Raw genomic sequence first — 16,777 nt, 5'->3', positions numbered from 1 at the left:
TTGGCACTTTCTTTGTTTATTTTTCCCCTTATTCTCACATTTTTCCCTCTGTATTCTTTCTCTTTCTCACATTATTGTTCTCACCTTTTACATTGCAATTTTATAAAATTATTGTAATTAACACATAGTAATTATCTGGAACAGTATTTATAAAAAACTATTTGTATTCAAGATCTGTTAAAAAATTTTATGCCATTTTTATGTTTTTGTGATATGTAAAAATTTTTAAGCATATATGTATTTTTTTCGTTAGTTCTCATTTAAGCACTCTAGAACACAGCCTTTGTGGTTCCGCCTAAAAACAGTTCACAGGGTATATTACTCCAGATCAGTGAGACTAACTAGACACAAGGCCAAGAATATTGTGTCATAACAGCACAGTGTTGCTAGTAAGCAGATAAGGATGGGATGAAAAGTTAAATTGTGTAATTTGGATTGTCTATGCTAGAAACCATATTCAACATTTAAGCTTGACTATAAAGAAATTGATTTTTTTGTAGCTTAAGTTGCTTTTTATGCAACCTCAATGCAAAACATTGCTTTTCAATGTAATAAAGAAGGTACAGGATTGATTTTCTTCATTTTAGATAAATTGTTACTTATTATATTATGCCTTCTGCCAAAAAGAATTATGCTGGTCGTAAAAGAAAACTGAAAGAAGAAGGTAAAGATGTTCAGAAAAAAACTGCAAAAAAAGGTATTCTGTTATGTTGGTAAACAAAGGCTGACCTAGTGTTTGTCATTACAAGCTTGGTTTTGACTGGGTTTGTTTGAGGATTCAAATAAACAAGTCTAAAAGAGTCAAACCACTAAAAGTGTGCCACCTTGCTAAATGACAAATGAAAGTCTAAAAGAGTCAAACCACTAAAAGTGTGCCACCTTGCTAAATGACAAATGAAAGTTGTCAAGTATTTAACATTTCTAATTGAAAACATAGTTACATTGTTTTGCACTAATTCTTATGTTTTAGATGATGTTGTCATTTCTCCAACAAAATCTGGACGCATTTTGACTATTGGTCAGGGCGACGTGGGCCAGTTAGGACTGTCTGAAGATGTTATGGAACGTAAAAGGCCTGCACCTATAAAAGAAGTTGATGGTGTAAATTTTGTACAAGTGACTTGTGGCGGAATGCATTCTGTGGCTGTCACCAGGAACGGTGAAGTAAGAGATTTTTTTCACAAGCTTTCAGTGCAAACCCCCTGTATTCAATCCACGTACAAAGACATAACTTTACTATTATAATTTATACCTACAGCCTTCAAATTATAATTTTTTCTCAAACTTAGCATTGATTTAAAATTTGTAAAGGCAATAGAAATTTTAGGTGCTTAAAATATATATGTTTCCTTGTACAATTACATCCACCAGCACATGAAAAAATTATTCTGTAGATAATGACAATACACCTTATGTCTCCAAAGGAATACGCAATGAAAAAAATTTAAAAAATGTACAAAAGAAATCAATTTTATTTATCAAGCGCCTCACGTCAAGTTCAGATTTGTGATATTTATAACATGCTTTCACTAGTTAAAAGGAAATGGTGAATCATAAAATAAAATCCTCATTACCACACCTGAGGTTGTGTATATAGTAGTTGTTGCAACATTATTGATTTCTTGTAATTTTACGACACAGGTATACACATGGGGTTGTAATGATGATGGAGCCCTGGGTAGACTGACTACTGGTGATGATGGTGAGGAATATTTACCAAGAAAAGTTTCATTACCAGAAAATGTTGAAGTTGTGTTGGCATCCGCAGGTGACAGTCATACAGCAGTTCTTAGCAATAAGGGCGAAGTATATGCTTGGGGAGCATACAGGGTAAGGAAGTTTTGTTTTTTACTTAGTTATAAGTATTTTTTACAAAATACAAAATTGGTTCGCAATTTTTATAACCAATTGAGTTTCTAAGGCTGAGCCTAAGATTTGGGTCAAAAACAACTGGTTAGCAACTGGCCAGGCTGGGAATTTAGAATAAAAACAAACAAAGCTTAAATATGGATAATCTAACAAGCAACAGTACTTTAAAAAGAATGAAAAGTCTTTTTTATAATAAATAAATAACATTAAACTACGATCGATAACCACTATGAAGCTAGAAAAATACACGGAGTTTTTTTTAAGAAAAATATTTAAAGGAAAATGAGCCTCAAAAGCTTCCAAATTTTAAGAAATTTTTTAGAAAATCTCCAGCCTGCACGGGTCAAGATCCAAGAGAGAGGGGGGAAAAACGGGAAAAAAATTAGAAAAATCTCAGCCTATTTTCAGGCATTTTGCTAAGAAAATTGAGGCTCAGGCCAAAAAACGGTTTTCTTGTAAAAAAAAACGTGTGTTGTAAAATTCGAATCACGCTTAGCAACTGAGGCTGAAAACAAAATATCTTGATTTGTTTTAACTTTTTTTTAAAAAAAATCATGCTATGTTATGCTTTACAACCTATCTACACTTAATTCTATTTTAATAACCATGTATGGTAAATGTGTTAGCGACAGTACAAGTTGCCTCCAGATTCAATATTTGCATTTTCGCACAGTGGATTTCGCAGATGAGCAAAATTAGCTTAATTTTAGTTAATTTTTTTTTTAAACATAATATCCACTTCCGGGAATATCTCGGAATTATTTACCTGCGTGAAACGGAATATATTTTAGTGGAATAAACTTTCGCGATTCAAGACGTTTAAAAGTTTCGAAGTTTGTGAGAAAAAAAACATTTTCGCGAACTATCTAAAATGGTGGACAAATAGTTGTTTAATTTCGTGCGGAAAATTTTTTTACGAGTGCTGAATTAATTTAACATGTCACGGTAAACTTATTACGAAGGTTAAAAAGAATAGAAATTTTTCTATTTTGCGACAATGTTCCTATTAGTGCCTAACTAATTTGAGCATTTTTTGCCATATTGTTTTGAGTTGAAGTGACTCATAAAATGATCTAAGTTGCGCGGAATTTTTAGTTAGACAATCCCTGGATACTCTTAAGCTTGTCCGCTCGTTTGCATCAAAGCTGATTCGAATTTAGGTGAAGTTTGCGCTAGCACATGTATGTTCCATGTGCTGTTGTGTAGAAAAGTAAGCGTCTATTTTGCAGATTTTTGTGTCAAGAATTAGTTACAATACATATTGTTTTTCACAGGATGCGAGTGGTCAGATAGGTTTGACTGCTGCTTCGTTGGGTAAGAAAAACGAAATGCGAAAGATCTATCCCAAAGATGATGTCGACAATGTTGATCCAGCTGTGAAAATAGTTTCAGGGAACGATCACACAGTTATCCTAACGAGCAGTGGAAACATATACACCAACGGTGCTGGGGAGCAAGGGCAATTAGGGCGAATAAAAGAGTGTTTTGGTCATCGTGGAGGACGGCGTGGTCTTGAGTTTATACTCGAACCAAAAATAGTTCGATTCCGGAAAAAAGTTAAGTTTTCAGACATATTTGCTGGTAGTTTTTCAACTTTTGCCACCTGTCGTGACACGCGGGATGTGTACGCATGGGGGTTAAATAATTATGGACAGTTAGGTTCCGGTACTACTGATAACTATTTTAATCCTGAGATCATCAAACCGTTAAGTGAAATTAGAGCAGAAGCCAGTTCATACCTAGCTATTCATGGTGGGCAGCATCATTCTATCTTGGTCGATGGCAAGGGGACAGTTTATACCTTTGGTCGTGCAGAATACGGCAGACTTGGTTTAGGAGAGGACGCAAAAGAAACGCCCGTACCTAAGAAAGTCGTTTCATTAGCTAATGAAAATGTTGTTTCTGTCGCATGCGGCGAGGCAGTAAGTTTTGCTATCACAGAAAAAGGACACGTTTATTCTTGGGGACTAGGCACTAGTTTACAATTAGGCGTTGGTGAAGAGGAAGACATATTTGTCCCAACTCAGATAAAATCAAAAAACGTGAACCCGGATGAACACGAGGTTTTGTGTGTAGCTGCTGGAGGTCAACATACCACACTACTTGTCCGAGATCGAACAACGATAAGCGATGGCCACGAATCATAACGTTTAAATTTTATTGTCCTTTAAGTGACGTGTCTTGAGCTAATTTTCCTACGATGTAAAGATCGAGTAACGTAAAAACACCCTGCTAAATTTTCCATAACCTGAATATTGGGAGTGTTTTTTTAACCTAGCCAGTGTATTTAATGTTGTACAAATTTTGTGGAATTTACATTCATCCTTCTTTTATGATAGTGTTTTGCTTTTTGTGTTAAAGGAGTGGTGGCTGCTCCTAGCATAAGTATTCTTTACTTACAAATTACGGTAGCAAAAACAAGTATTGTAATGGGAAAAAAATTCGCGAGAGAAGCTTTCGCGAAAGAAGTTTTCCAACTGATAATTCGCACAAAGTTTATGGGGTTAATTTTTAAATTATGTAAACTTTATTTCTAAAAAAATACCGTATTGTATTTTTCGTAAGAGTTCGGTCTTCCTGTGAATTTTTCTTTTAAGTAAGGTTGTCAAAAAGTTTTTTCCGAATTGTTTTGAAATTTTAAATTTATAAATATTTTTTCTTTTTTCTTTCTCACTGTCTGGTATTAGAAACAGAAAAAGAAAGCCTTGGAACGAGGTTGTTGCAGGCTGAAAATGTTCTTGGAGTGTTATCAGATTAACTTTCAGTAATGTTTGTATTACTACAGCATTGTGATGTATGCAGTTAGACACCAACAAAATCAGGACCATTACCCTGATGGAATAAAATTTGCGAAAGTTGCAAAAGGAAGTTCCGCAAAATATTTTAAGGAAATCGCAAAAATAAGTTCCACAAAACCATCGCAAAAAAGATTTAGTCGTAAACACAATGAGTAATAACATGACGATCGTGAAATAATGTATTGTACTTGACAATTGGTTTTGGTTTGGTTATGCAGAAATAATTTTCCTTACTCTCACTCTCTTAGGGAAGATTTCCATTGAAAAATTAATTGCGATGCAATTTCTCAACCAGCTACCAGTGGCAAAAATAATATAATATGTTCTATGTTTTGGGTAAAAATCCTTTTGATCGCAAAATTTATTCCATAAAAATTTTGGGTCTCTTGATCGCAAAAATAAATTTCTCAAAGATGTCTTTCGTTAGGTGAACGTTGCAAGATGGATTCAGATTTGTGTTTGTGCTATAATATATATTTTTTAGCGGAGAAAAACTAAAAACTACGAATAAACTAAATAATGATTTACCAGTTCTCAACTTGATTTTCTCATTGAACTGATAACTTCTTGCTGACATCGGGATCTGCACTGAGAGTCACGTTGTTTTGCTTAATGCCCCGACTGGCTCTTACACACATGGCACAACATAGACTTCATATGAGGGAAAAACATAGCTTCCACCTGATCTATGCTGGTACTGTTGAATAACCATGGTTTTGATTTTCTGCTAACCAAGGAGGCTGGGCGTGTGGTGAATAAATGAATTCTCCACCCATTCCACCACGGCAGGAAAATGCTAACGGGATGAATGATCCATCTTCTACCGTTAGAATTCGCTCGTTATAGTGTTTTTTCTTCTTTTTCTCGTTTCGTGGAAAAACACTGCTTGAGGCGTTTCTTCATCCACCTTTTTGCTGTCGAGTTAAAAAACCTTTACATCAATAAATGCCATCTGGTAAGGAGTTCAGAAGCCTCGTGATTTCACATAAGTCTTGTAGCTTTCAATTTCATCTGAACGCTCGTCACTCATTTTTGTAGCATTAGTTCTATCCCCCATATCATGGGTTATTACGTTCAGGAACTTCGCAATAATGTAACGTATGTTGTTATGCCTGAGTATAACAAATCCCCCTTTCTTGCTTTTAGAGGGAGTGATTCATAGACAGATTCACAACGCAAACACAGTTTTTAGGCATTCTTTTCGATGGCTATCCATATCGAAGCTGAACAAGTCCCAATATTTTGTTTATTGAAAACGTAGTCTTCATTTTGCATGGAAAAAGTTGAAAGCCAAGAAGATGCACCTTTTTGTTTTTTTATGTCAATCAATCTTTTTGAACCATCATACTCTCGCAACGCAACGTTTCAAAATTCCGGTCCTTTTGATTTTGATTTTCTTATCATCTGGATTGAATATTTCTTCTTGACTGAGAATATGATGGGTATTGCTAATCCTCCATATTTGCTGAGTCTTCTTTCGTTTTCGTTGCATAGGTATCCACCAGTAACATGAGAGTAACTGGGATGAATTCTTCATCTACAACGTCATCTAGAACTTTCAAATTTTGAAACAAAGTATGTATATTTAGTTTTGCACTCGATATATTTTTACCGTGCTACCTCAACAAATACATCTCTTTGCCAGGATAAATTTACCTGTTTGACTAAAAATTGGAAAATAAGGCAAAGCATAGCTACAAAGCACTAACGACCGCACCCTCGTCCCCAGGTTTTTTTTTGATCTCATATCAAAAAGACAAAAAACCCTGGGGACGAGTGTGCTAATGCCCCCTAACAAAGATGTCCTGAAAAGATCCGGGGAAGAGGTGCACGAAATCAGACTCAGTAAAAATGCTTGTTCAGCAAAAAGTACATTTTTGTTTTGATGGACCAGACATATAAACAGAACGAACATTCTGAATTCTCTGAATTTTCAAGTTTTTCCAATTTTAGTGAAACTAAGGAAACCAAACTTGAAAGCAACCAAAATTTAGAAAAAAAGCCATGGGTGGCGGACCTTGAGTTTCCTGATGAAAATGAAGTTCTTTCCCAAAACCCACTGAGTTCAAAAAATACTTGCAGTTTATTTGATTCTACGCAAACAGCACTTGAAAAATGTTTTGGTAAAGATAAATATAAGTATAAAAGTATCGAAGACAACGGTTTTAACAAGTAAGTAGTTATATATGTATATTGTTTTGGTTGTAGTAGTATAAGCAAGAAGTTTAAAGTGGTAACACATTGGCTGAACAATAAAGGGAGTTATACCCTTTACATTATGTGCTGGTTTAGGAAAATGGAATTGCTGCTGAAATTCCCAAACTAGCGTAAGCTCTTGATTTCTTCAACCACCTTTTTCCACTCAATTTAAGAACAGAAAACGTCAAACTCTGACATTTTGGGTGTGTGGCTGGTTGGCTTTTGCTGGTAATGTCTTTCTTCAAAATCCTGCTTAAAGCTTTTCTTAAAATAAGAGAATATCACAGAAGAACCTGTCTATGCTGGCAAAAATGAAATTGTGTGAGAACTTTTGTACCTTAATAAAGAGTCGGTATAAGTATGTATAACTATAGCTATATGTTGCAGAACAATGAGAAATATAAAGCGACATGCAACTTTCATGTAAAATACAGAAAAAATGTTGCATACAAGGGCGTCTTCCGGGAGTAGAACTTGGTAAAACTTTAGTGTTTCAAAATCCCCCAAAATTTCCCTAACGAAACCTAATCTAAAAATACACAAACAACATTTCAGGAAAAACACCAATATTTTTGCCTTTGACGTCTTTACTAGATGTATGTGTGTTGAGATTAGCTTTATCTTTTTATTTTGTTACTAGTTGAGAAGGCCCATGGCAGAAGGACAATGGAAAAATTGGTTTTAATTTTTTTAGAACACAAAAACGTTTTTCAGGAAATTTATCTACCTGTTGCTTTTATCATATAGATCTTAAAAGGACGATCAAGAAAATGTATAGCATAATGTATCTTTGACAAATGGTTGCGGGGATATTGGGGTTTAAGGGTTTTTTGAAAATAAGCATCAACCCGTCAATTCCGTATTTGGGAAACTTACCCAATTTGGCCCCGGGTTGTTCCTAGTTACTTACACAGTAAAAAATGAATGACCTCGTTTCCAAGCTATTTGGCCTCCTAGAATTAAGTGCGCTATAATGGCTTCATTAATTTATTATAAGATATTGACGTTAAATAGTGTTATTAATGTTGCCCCGTAACTTCAGAATACTTAACATTTGAGACAAACTTCTTCAGCAACATCAAAGAAAAATGAACACATACACTTCGCCTGTTACAGACAGACACACTCTCCGTATTTTTATCATCATCATCATCATCATTCTAGGCTTAACGTCCGTTTTCCATGCTAGCATGGGTTGGACGGGGTATATTAATGACCCTCTTCCAATCTGATCTAGACTGTGTTAGATCTAAACTCAACTTCCTCTCTACCAAGTCTGTCCTTATAACCTCCTGCCAAGTCTTTCTCGGTCTGCCTCTGGGCTTTGCCCCAGGAACTATCAAGTCTCTACACTTTCTTACCCAATTATTCTCCTCCATTCTTTCCAAGTGCCCCAGCCAATTCAATCTTCTTATCTGGATAACATCTTTAATTCTACGGAGCCTGCTTCTTAGCTCATCTGAACTCTTTCTGTCTCTCAGACTGGCATTACACATCCACCTAACCATTCTCATATCATTCCTTTCTAAACGGTCAAGATCTTCCTGCTTCACTGCCCATGTCTCACTACCGTACAACATAACACTTCTTACACAGGCCTCATACAACCTACCTTTTACCTCAATTGACAGGACTCTGCTAGTCAATAAAGGAAGTAACTCTCTAAACTTTTTCCAAGCAGAACCTATCCTGCAAGTAACACTTCTTCCAACACCCCCTTCACTGCCCAACATATCACCTAAGTAACAGAAGTTCTTAACTATCTCTAACGAGCCACTGTTGTACATCATTAAATCTGGAAATACTTCATTCTCTATAATCTCACCTTTGCAACGCTTGCATACAAACTGCATGCCAGCTCTTAACCTTCCACTAATACTACTGCACTTCTTATGTACCCAATGCTTGCAAGTCTGACAAAAATTTGAGTTACTACCAACCCCTTTCCTGCAAACTCCACAAGGCCACTTTCCAACTACAAGGTCACACTTGGCTGCAATGCTACTTATCATGACTTTAGACTTCTGTGTTTACCTTCAGCCCTTTCTCTTCTAGGCCTTTCTTCCACTTCTCAAACTTTTCAACTAATTCTTCCATCGACTCTGCTATGAGAACCAAATCATCTGCATACAATAACTCCCATGGGCAACCTGTTCTGAACTCCATCGACAGCGCTTCTAAGACTAGAATAAACAACAAAGGACTAAGTACAGAACCCTGATGTACACCAACATTTACACTAAATTCATCACTAAGTGAATCGTTAATCCTGACACGACTTCTAGCATTGCTGTACATAAACTGAACCATCGTAACTAGCCACTCATCCACACCTAATTTTCTCATAGCCCACCAAATAACTTTACGTGGCACTCTATCAAAAGCTTTCTCTAAATCTACAAAGGCAAAATAGAGATTCTTTCTCTTTCCTAAATACTTTTCCTGAAGCTGTCTGAGTAAAAATATTGCATCTGTAGTGCCACGCCCTGGAACAAAACCAAATTGCATCTTATCTATATCAATTCTTTCTCTAAGTAACTTATCAATCACTCTTTCAATAACATTCATTACTTGATCAACCAACTTCAAACCTCTATAGTTACCCCTTTCTAATGCATCACCCTTGCCCTTGAAACAATTCACTATTACACTCGACTGCCACTCACTCGGAATAGCACCATCCTTTATAATCTGGTTAGCAAGACTTGTAATAAGCTCAACTCCAATATATCCAGATGCTTTTACCATCTCTGCAACAATACCTGATACTCCTGCAGCCTTGCCAATCTTCATTTTCCTAATAGCCTCCACTACCCATTCTGTCTTGATCTGCATGGCTGGCCCTTCTACGACATCATCATCAGACAAATTATCCTCGTCCCAATCAAACTCAGTGTTAAGCAACCTCTGATAATGATTCTTCCAAGCTACCCTTTTCTCCTCCTCTGTGCTAGCCAAAACACCTTCATCATTACGTATACACTTCTCACCTACAATATCTTGATTAGTCTTCTTCATTTGCTTTGCTATCTTGAATACCTCATTGCGCTGGTCTTCCCTTCTTAACACATCTGCAAATCTGTTTCTCTCTGCTTCTGATTTTGCCTTATACACTGCTGTACGGGCCGGACGCTTAGCTTCTAAGTAAATATTTTTACTACCACCTGACTTCCACTCTTTCCAAAGTTTCCTCTTTTCCTTTATACACTGGTCAACCTCATTATTCCACCACCAGGTCTGTCTATGTCTAGCTGGTCCTTTCGTCCACCCACAGGTATCATCAGAAGCTTCTAGAAGACAATTCTTCAAAGTAGTCCAAGTACTTTCAACATTGTCACTATCACATTGACTATTGTAGGCTAACTGCTGAACTTTTGCACTAAATTGTCTTGCTACAATCTCTTCCTTCAGCTTCCAGACTTTTCGACGGGGCCTGTACTTTCCCTTGGCTTCTCTGACACTCTTTAAGATAATATCATTTATAGAGATATATTATAGGTCTAGATAGCCTTAGCCAGTTAAGATTAAATATATACTTGTTTATTCCTTTATTCAACAGTTCAATGTCTTCTGGTCTAAGATTGATTTACACATACCGTTAAAATTATCATCAAAATAAGGCTTTTCCTAAACTGGTAGAGACCAGTTTAGGAAAAATCAATAGAAATCCCAAAACTTAACACATGTATTTACTATGTCAAGGTAAGGAATGTTAACACCATAAAGGATTAACAAAAGGGGAGAGAAAAATATGCAGAACGTTTTTTAAAATTTTTATTATATATATCATTAATTTTGAAAAAACTTTGGTTTTTATTTTTGGACAAATCTATGTCCGTAATTTTTTTTTTTAATGTCTGAACTTTTTATTTGTCCTAAAAATTTGCTTAATGATGCTTTTTTAGTCTTTGTTTTTAATAAATAATACGATTACAAACCTTATTGTGATGAAACCATTTCAATTCATGCTTAGTGGATTATTGGTCTAATGATAATTTAAGAAATTATCAGCAGCTCATAGTCAAATGATTCGATTCGCTGGCATATTGGCAGCAATTGATCCTGAGCTCAAATCAGAAAACCCATTTTCAGATTTAGACTGAGCACCTTATATGCTATATTTTATTTTAGAGGTGTTATACAGGTAGATTCTTGATAAATACTGGTGTTTTGATTTCATCATAACATTAATTTTGTTAAAAGCTAATGTATATTTACCTAAGGGACTGAACTTTTTATATATTTTTGACTATTCCCATCAAAGTTTATGTTTTAAAACATCCTAAAAAATCCTGAAAGTTTTTTTCTAGTCAAATTACAAATAATTCTTGGGTCAAGTTATTTCTACTAATTTTATTTTATTTTATGTGGAATAAACGCCTTCATGTTTAATCTCTCACACTCTAAAACACAAATTGAGCATCAGCATCAGAATAACAATATATAGTTGACATGTTTGTATTTAGTTCTGTTTATAAAAATTTTAAAATCTGAAAATTTTACTACGGGTAACATTCAAGTGCCCTTATTAAATTGCCGTCGAACGCTGATCTCCTGCACAAAGTGTGAGAGCTATAGCCACTATACTACGACGGCTTGCAAAAATTTCTGCCAACAAAAGTTTCCACTCTTAAAGTATTTTATGATTAATGATTTTCTCACCCTTTATAATAGTTTCTTTATTCTTCATCTCCTTCTACTTTTTAGTTTTATAGATTCTCCGCTGTATCAATGTTTACAAACACGACAACTAGATCCGGTGAAACATGACGATTTAGTATTAAAAGAAGAAAAAAACAGCACTGTTAAAAGTCTTCTTAACTTTACTCAAGTAAGTACCAGTTTATATGTAATTTGTTCCTAGATAAATGTAAAAACTTCTTTTAAAAATATTTCATGCATTATATAATAGAAAAATGAGACTTGATTGGAGAGTTTAAGGACCTAGCTTTTTTGTAGTTTCTGTTGGGTGGCTGGCTGGTGAAGTGTATTAAAATATGTCAAACACTTCTTAGCTGGATTTTTCATAGGACTAGACATAAGTTAGGACGATGTTTAATCCTTGTTTGAATGTTAAACTTTCTTAAAATACTCTTTTTAGTTTTACATTGACAACTGGAATTCTTAACCAAACTCTCCTAAACTTTCCCTCATTTAAAACTTTCTTTATCAATAAAAAATTCTTGCTTTTAGAAAAGCAAAATTTTATCTCTTTTGTGTCTTATTTTGATGCAGATTTTTTTATATAGTTTTGTGTTTTTATTTTTTTGAAAAATGACAAAATTTGCACGTTTTGATTGCTCAGCAGCATTTAAATGAATTACAAGTTTTGTTCACATTCAAAGTTATATATTGCAATTCCTAATACATTTTTCATGGTTTATGTATTTTATATTTCTCATACGAGATTTTAGCAACTAATAATACTGAAAAAGTAATAAAAAATAAAGCACAAAGCCTTAATTTATTGAACCTTATGGAAGTGTTTTAAACTAATAAACGCACAATGCTTTTAAACCAAAAGTCACCCCCAAAGAGTGAATAAGTGATAAGATAACTTCACACTGAAAACACTTTCCTTCAGCTCGCCCTAAGCTAAATTTACACTGGAAACGCAGTTCCTTGCTGGTTACTATAAATGGTCAAAACCGGTTGTGACGCAGAGCATTTTCTTCAGTGTGAATTTAGCATTAGTGCGAATTTAGTTTAAGCGTTCGAATTATACAGTATGTGTGATTTATTTTATTTTTATTTATATTTTTAGTTATTATTTTCACTTTTTTCTAGACAGAGGAAACATGGATTGCCAAGGTGCAGCAAACCACTCTAGGATTTTATAGACATTATTTGGATTACCACAAATTAATTGAAAAAAATATTACATATGGAAACAACACACCTCGTGTTGTTACTCCTGTCAACTCTTCTGAAAAAGATCTTGTAAAAAATAAAGATATAGAAAACACTGCTACTTTGCTGCGACTGGAAGAAGATCTCGCAAAAACAACTAAAGGTAAAACAATTGGAAATATCTCAATTTTTCCTATCATGTAAGGTTTCTAATGTGATTGTGTGTTTGAATAACACACAAATATAGTACTGTATGGGACTGTCTTATGCTTTTAAAACTGCTGTATTTTTTTTGTATTTTTTTTTAACGTTTTATTATCTAGAATTACTACCAAAGTCTGTAGACGATTTAAAGGAAATTGTGTTCGAGTTGGACATTCAAGCTAAAATCTACTCAGAACTTTTGTTGACAGAACTAGATTATCGAGACAAACTAAAACGAGGCCAGGAAATAAGAAATGCTTTCATTGCCTCGTATGTTGCTGTTGAAAGAAAACAAGCAGAAAAAGAGAAAAGAAGAAAAAACAAATATACGTTTTTTAAGAATTCAGATCATGACACGGTTAGTTCAGAGACTTTTGTATTTTTAATTTGATCAGTGTAATCTTTTTTAGGTTAAGTTAAATTCACATTGAGAACGTATCAAAGTAACAATGATACGTGCTCATTATTCATACGTGCTCATTAATCATACGTGCTCAAAATTCTGCCGTAAGCTTGAATTTGTTCCAAATTTTCCGCACGCAGAACTTTTCAGTGTAAATTTAGCTTTAGGTTTATCTACTTTTGTTCTTAAAGAGTACTTAGGTGAATTTCTAGTCTGTGCAAACAAGAAAGTCAAATTTGACAGTGTATATTTAGAGCCATGGGGTCACAATTCCGTACATTCACAGAGATGGAGGTCCAACTACCACTGATCTTTCCTTAATGATAGAAAGTAAGTCAGCCTAACACTATCCTTTGTTTATTTGTTGCAAAGAAAACAACAGTTCTTGTGAAACCAAAGTCGCCAAGCTGTTGTGTTTGTTTTTAGTTTTAAAGTCAATCGAAAGGGAGGACGAGAACACGCCGAAGTTGATATCAGATTATGTAATGAATTGTAAGTCAATCAAAATTTTTGTTTTATTTATCCAGACAAATTGGAAATGGGCTGTAGTATGCTTATGTGTCAGGCTTATAGCAAGTTGTGCTCATTGGAGAAACAAATTAAAAACTTGTTGGCCATGACATTCATAGTTGAAACGGTCTTCTTTTAAATAGTAAAAAAACTAAAGGTGTAGTTACACAAGGCCAATTTAGACAGTATGGTAGTGTTAATTAAGTCTAGAGGAGATCCTGTATCTGTCTTACCCAAACACGCATCAGAAGGAAGTAACAAGGCAAATCAATACGAGTCTAAATATGTTTACAAACGTTATGTTTTTTTACGATACCTCGAACGGTCGAACGTAAAAATTTTGTTTTAAATAATTTTTGACGTTTGTAATAAAACAATAAACTTTAGCTAACAATGTTTTAGTTTTTCGATTTTGTTCTTTTCTTTTTCCCAGGGAATCTTAGGAGTTCTTTTCAAACGCGAAATGAAGTTCCAGCGAATTTTATACAAGCAAATATTCTATAAAAAATAAACAGCCTCACACTATCTTTTATTAGAAGATTAAATTTTTATTTGAAAAAGGGGGATTGGATGAGACTTAAGGATAGCGGAAAGCTTTGACAAATCTTACGAACTTTTTCGAGATTGTTCTGTACATTCTCCTGGGTGGCCACCTACTTGAGCAATATTAATGTTTGAAGGTACATCTGCAAGGTTATTGGGAAATCAAATTTTATTTTTTTTAGTGGGTGAGGAGTTTGAGTTACAGACCGTCATCAAAGTTCGCACTTCGGATGGATTAGCAACACTTAGCCAATGAAACACTATTTCTACGTTTCTGTTTTTTTTATTCTGATTTTTTAATGTAAAAATAAATGTGTAGTTAAAATTTTTATTTACAAAAAAATGTAAAACCCTAGAATCAACATCCTCGTTTCCAGGATGTTTGTCTTTTTGATATGAGAAAAATATAATATTTTCCACCGTCTTTTCTCTTATCAAAAAGGCAAGAATATGTGGAAACCAGGGTTTGAAATCCTGAATTTCAATAATTTACGAACAGAACACGAGAAGTGATTTTTATGCAGGCAACAGGTGCAATCTACTTTATTTTCTTAACTTTATCAAAATTTATTTTTTAATTAGCTCTCACCTTTCAAATATCTCTTTCAAAAAGGCTTTTTATACCACAACCCATGGATTCTTAATGTTCTAGGTAGCAATAAAAATTATTTTTAATCACGTCTATTTTATTATTTCTGTGGGCGTGGTTTTATATACAGTAGATTGTAAATAAGTTTTTAAAAATGTTGGTGACGAAACTAAATATCAGAAAGCTGCTTTTTCATGTTGTATTTTCGAGGTTTATCTCAAAGAGATAAATATTACGTCACACGGAAAGTCACCTACACAATGCCCGTTCTCGTCCACATGTGGTGCAATGTAGATGTGTTTCTGTGCGAGTCATATTTTTGTTTTGTGCTGGGAACAATGGATATTCGCATGTAGAACTGGTAGGTGAAGAATATATTAAACAGACCATAAATATCTAAAAATTAATTAAAAAAGGATTTCACTTAAAATTAGCGAAGCATTCTAAAAAGGTTGAAAAAATTAATTCCAGATCCTTTTGAGAAAAAAAAACTACGAATTTCATTAATAACCGATTGGCTATATTGTTCTATATAGTTCAAAATGCGCGTTTATACAAAAAAAGTGGCAAATGACATGTTTAAAAGGAGGTCTCCTACACATACACGGGGTATTTACACCCTCGTCCTAGATATTTTACCTTAGGGACGAGGGTGTGGGTATTCGTGGATCCTAATGCGCATGCTACCGTGAAGGCATGCTGACAAGTGACTGGCAGGCTTTAGGCTGCCCACTTGCGCATAGGTATACATTTCGAAGTCCACTGGCAGCGCAGTAACGTTCAATGCTTTCGATCAAGTTTAAAAAAAGTCAGAAATCTGTTTTTTGTTCTTCTACACCAAAGTGGTTTTTATAAACAAGCAAAAAACTGCCGTCCTCTACAAATTTTTGTCCGTGATTATAATTAATTGGGTTGGAAAAGTTTTGCAGAATTAATTTTGTGAAGTTTTTGTGCGTGCGAATAGATAAATGAATCGTGCACTGTTTTCATGATGTCAAAAATAAAAAAGTATAAAAAAAGTTAAAAATCACGATGCAAAAAATGTCAATGGACCCAAGTATGGAGCGTCATTACTGCCTTAAGTAATCTATTAGCCTTTTTATAGATCGTTTTTTAATTATACACGGTTTATTTCTCATTATACGCAGTACATACATCCGACATTATACGTAGTGCATACAACTTAAACATATACTCGTTTTATCTCCATCATTGGACTTTTCGTCATTATACGTTTTATTTCACTATTCGATTTCCTAATAAATTATAATACGAAGCAGGAAAAAGAGAGTCAAAAGAAGCGCTTTTAAATAATTTCTCTTTAACTTAGCGCATTGGCTCACACGAGTTTTAAACCCTTGAGAAAAACCTCAACCCCATAAGTTATACATTGTTCTTTCAGTGATTCTCTTTAACAAATGACTGTGTTGACAATTTTTTTTTGTATAGGTCTAATAGATACTTTTATTTGTCTTCTACAAACTTTAAAATCTTTAGTAGACAAACTGCATGGCGGTTCAAGGATATTTCTAGAATTAGTTAAACATATAAATAACTCAAACCCCATAACCCTTAATAAGTTGAGGAAACGCCCTTACATTTACTCAGCTATCTTTTTTTGCGCTGCTAGTCATTTTTTTATTTTTTAACCCAGCATTTTGTAGAACCACTTTATTGTCACTGTTAGGGACGAAAAAGTATATTTGGAAGCAAGACAAAAATGAAACAGTTCTAGTCTACTTTTCTTGGCATCAACCTTTGACCTCTTGTTAAAACTTCGACTTCTTTCCGAATTAAACAAATTCGGAGCAG

General features: G+C 34.3%; 2 protein-coding genes across 2 annotated transcripts; both read left to right on the top strand.

The window, feature by feature from the left end:
- Window positions 1–537: 537 nt before the first annotated feature.
- LOC130657675 (regulator of chromosome condensation-like) lies at window positions 538–4,202 on the top strand. Its single transcript, XM_057460683.1, has 4 exons — window positions 538–697; window positions 971–1,164; window positions 1,642–1,830; window positions 3,144–4,202. Exons 1-4 carry the CDS (start codon window positions 610–612, stop codon window positions 4,014–4,016), a joined length of 1,344 nt encoding a protein of 447 aa, XP_057316666.1. The 5' UTR covers window positions 538–609; the 3' UTR covers window positions 4,017–4,202.
- Window positions 4,203–6,520: 2,318 nt separating this feature from the next.
- Window positions 6,521–15,148, top strand: LOC130657678 (uncharacterized). Its single transcript, XM_057460687.1, has 7 exons — window positions 6,521–6,839; window positions 11,574–11,697; window positions 12,654–12,879; window positions 13,040–13,278; window positions 13,578–13,653; window positions 13,750–13,815; window positions 14,559–15,148. The coding sequence occupies exons 1-7, from the start codon at window positions 6,553–6,555 to the stop codon at window positions 14,630–14,632; spliced, it is 1,092 nt and encodes a 363-aa protein (XP_057316670.1). The 5' UTR covers window positions 6,521–6,552; the 3' UTR covers window positions 14,633–15,148.
- The last annotated feature ends 1,629 nt before the right edge of the window (window positions 15,149–16,777 follow it).

The sequence above is a fragment of the Hydractinia symbiolongicarpus genome, chromosome 9 (assembly GCF_029227915.1).
Source record: "Hydractinia symbiolongicarpus strain clone_291-10 chromosome 9, HSymV2.1, whole genome shotgun sequence".
NCBI lineage: Eukaryota > Metazoa > Cnidaria > Hydrozoa > Anthoathecata > Hydractiniidae > Hydractinia > Hydractinia symbiolongicarpus.
This window is presented reverse-complemented; position numbering and strand designations above follow the sequence as displayed.

What these genes read in the sequence shown, in the direction of transcription:
- LOC130657675 (XM_057460683.1), top strand. Translation starts at nt 610, where the DNA reads ATGCCTTCTGCCAAAAAGAATTATGCTGGTCGTAAAAGAAAACTGAAA. An exon ending in GAAAAAAACTGCAAAAAAAG is followed by an intron (nt 698 to 970) that starts GTATTCTGTTAT and finishes CTTATGTTTTAG; the next exon opens with ATGATGTTGTCATTTCTCCA. An exon ending in CTGTCACCAGGAACGGTGAA is followed by an intron (nt 1,165 to 1,641) that starts GTAAGAGATTTT and finishes TTTACGACACAG; the next exon opens with GTATACACATGGGGTTGTAA.
- LOC130657678 (XM_057460687.1), top strand. Translation starts at nt 6,553, where the DNA reads ATGGACCAGACATATAAACAGAACGAACATTCTGAATTCTCTGAATTT. An exon ending in TCTCGCAAAAACAACTAAAG is followed by an intron (nt 12,880 to 13,039) that starts GTAAAACAATTG and finishes TTTATTATCTAG; the next exon opens with AATTACTACCAAAGTCTGTA. An exon ending in AGAATTCAGATCATGACACG is followed by an intron (nt 13,279 to 13,577) that starts GTTAGTTCAGAG and finishes GTGTATATTTAG; the next exon opens with AGCCATGGGGTCACAATTCC.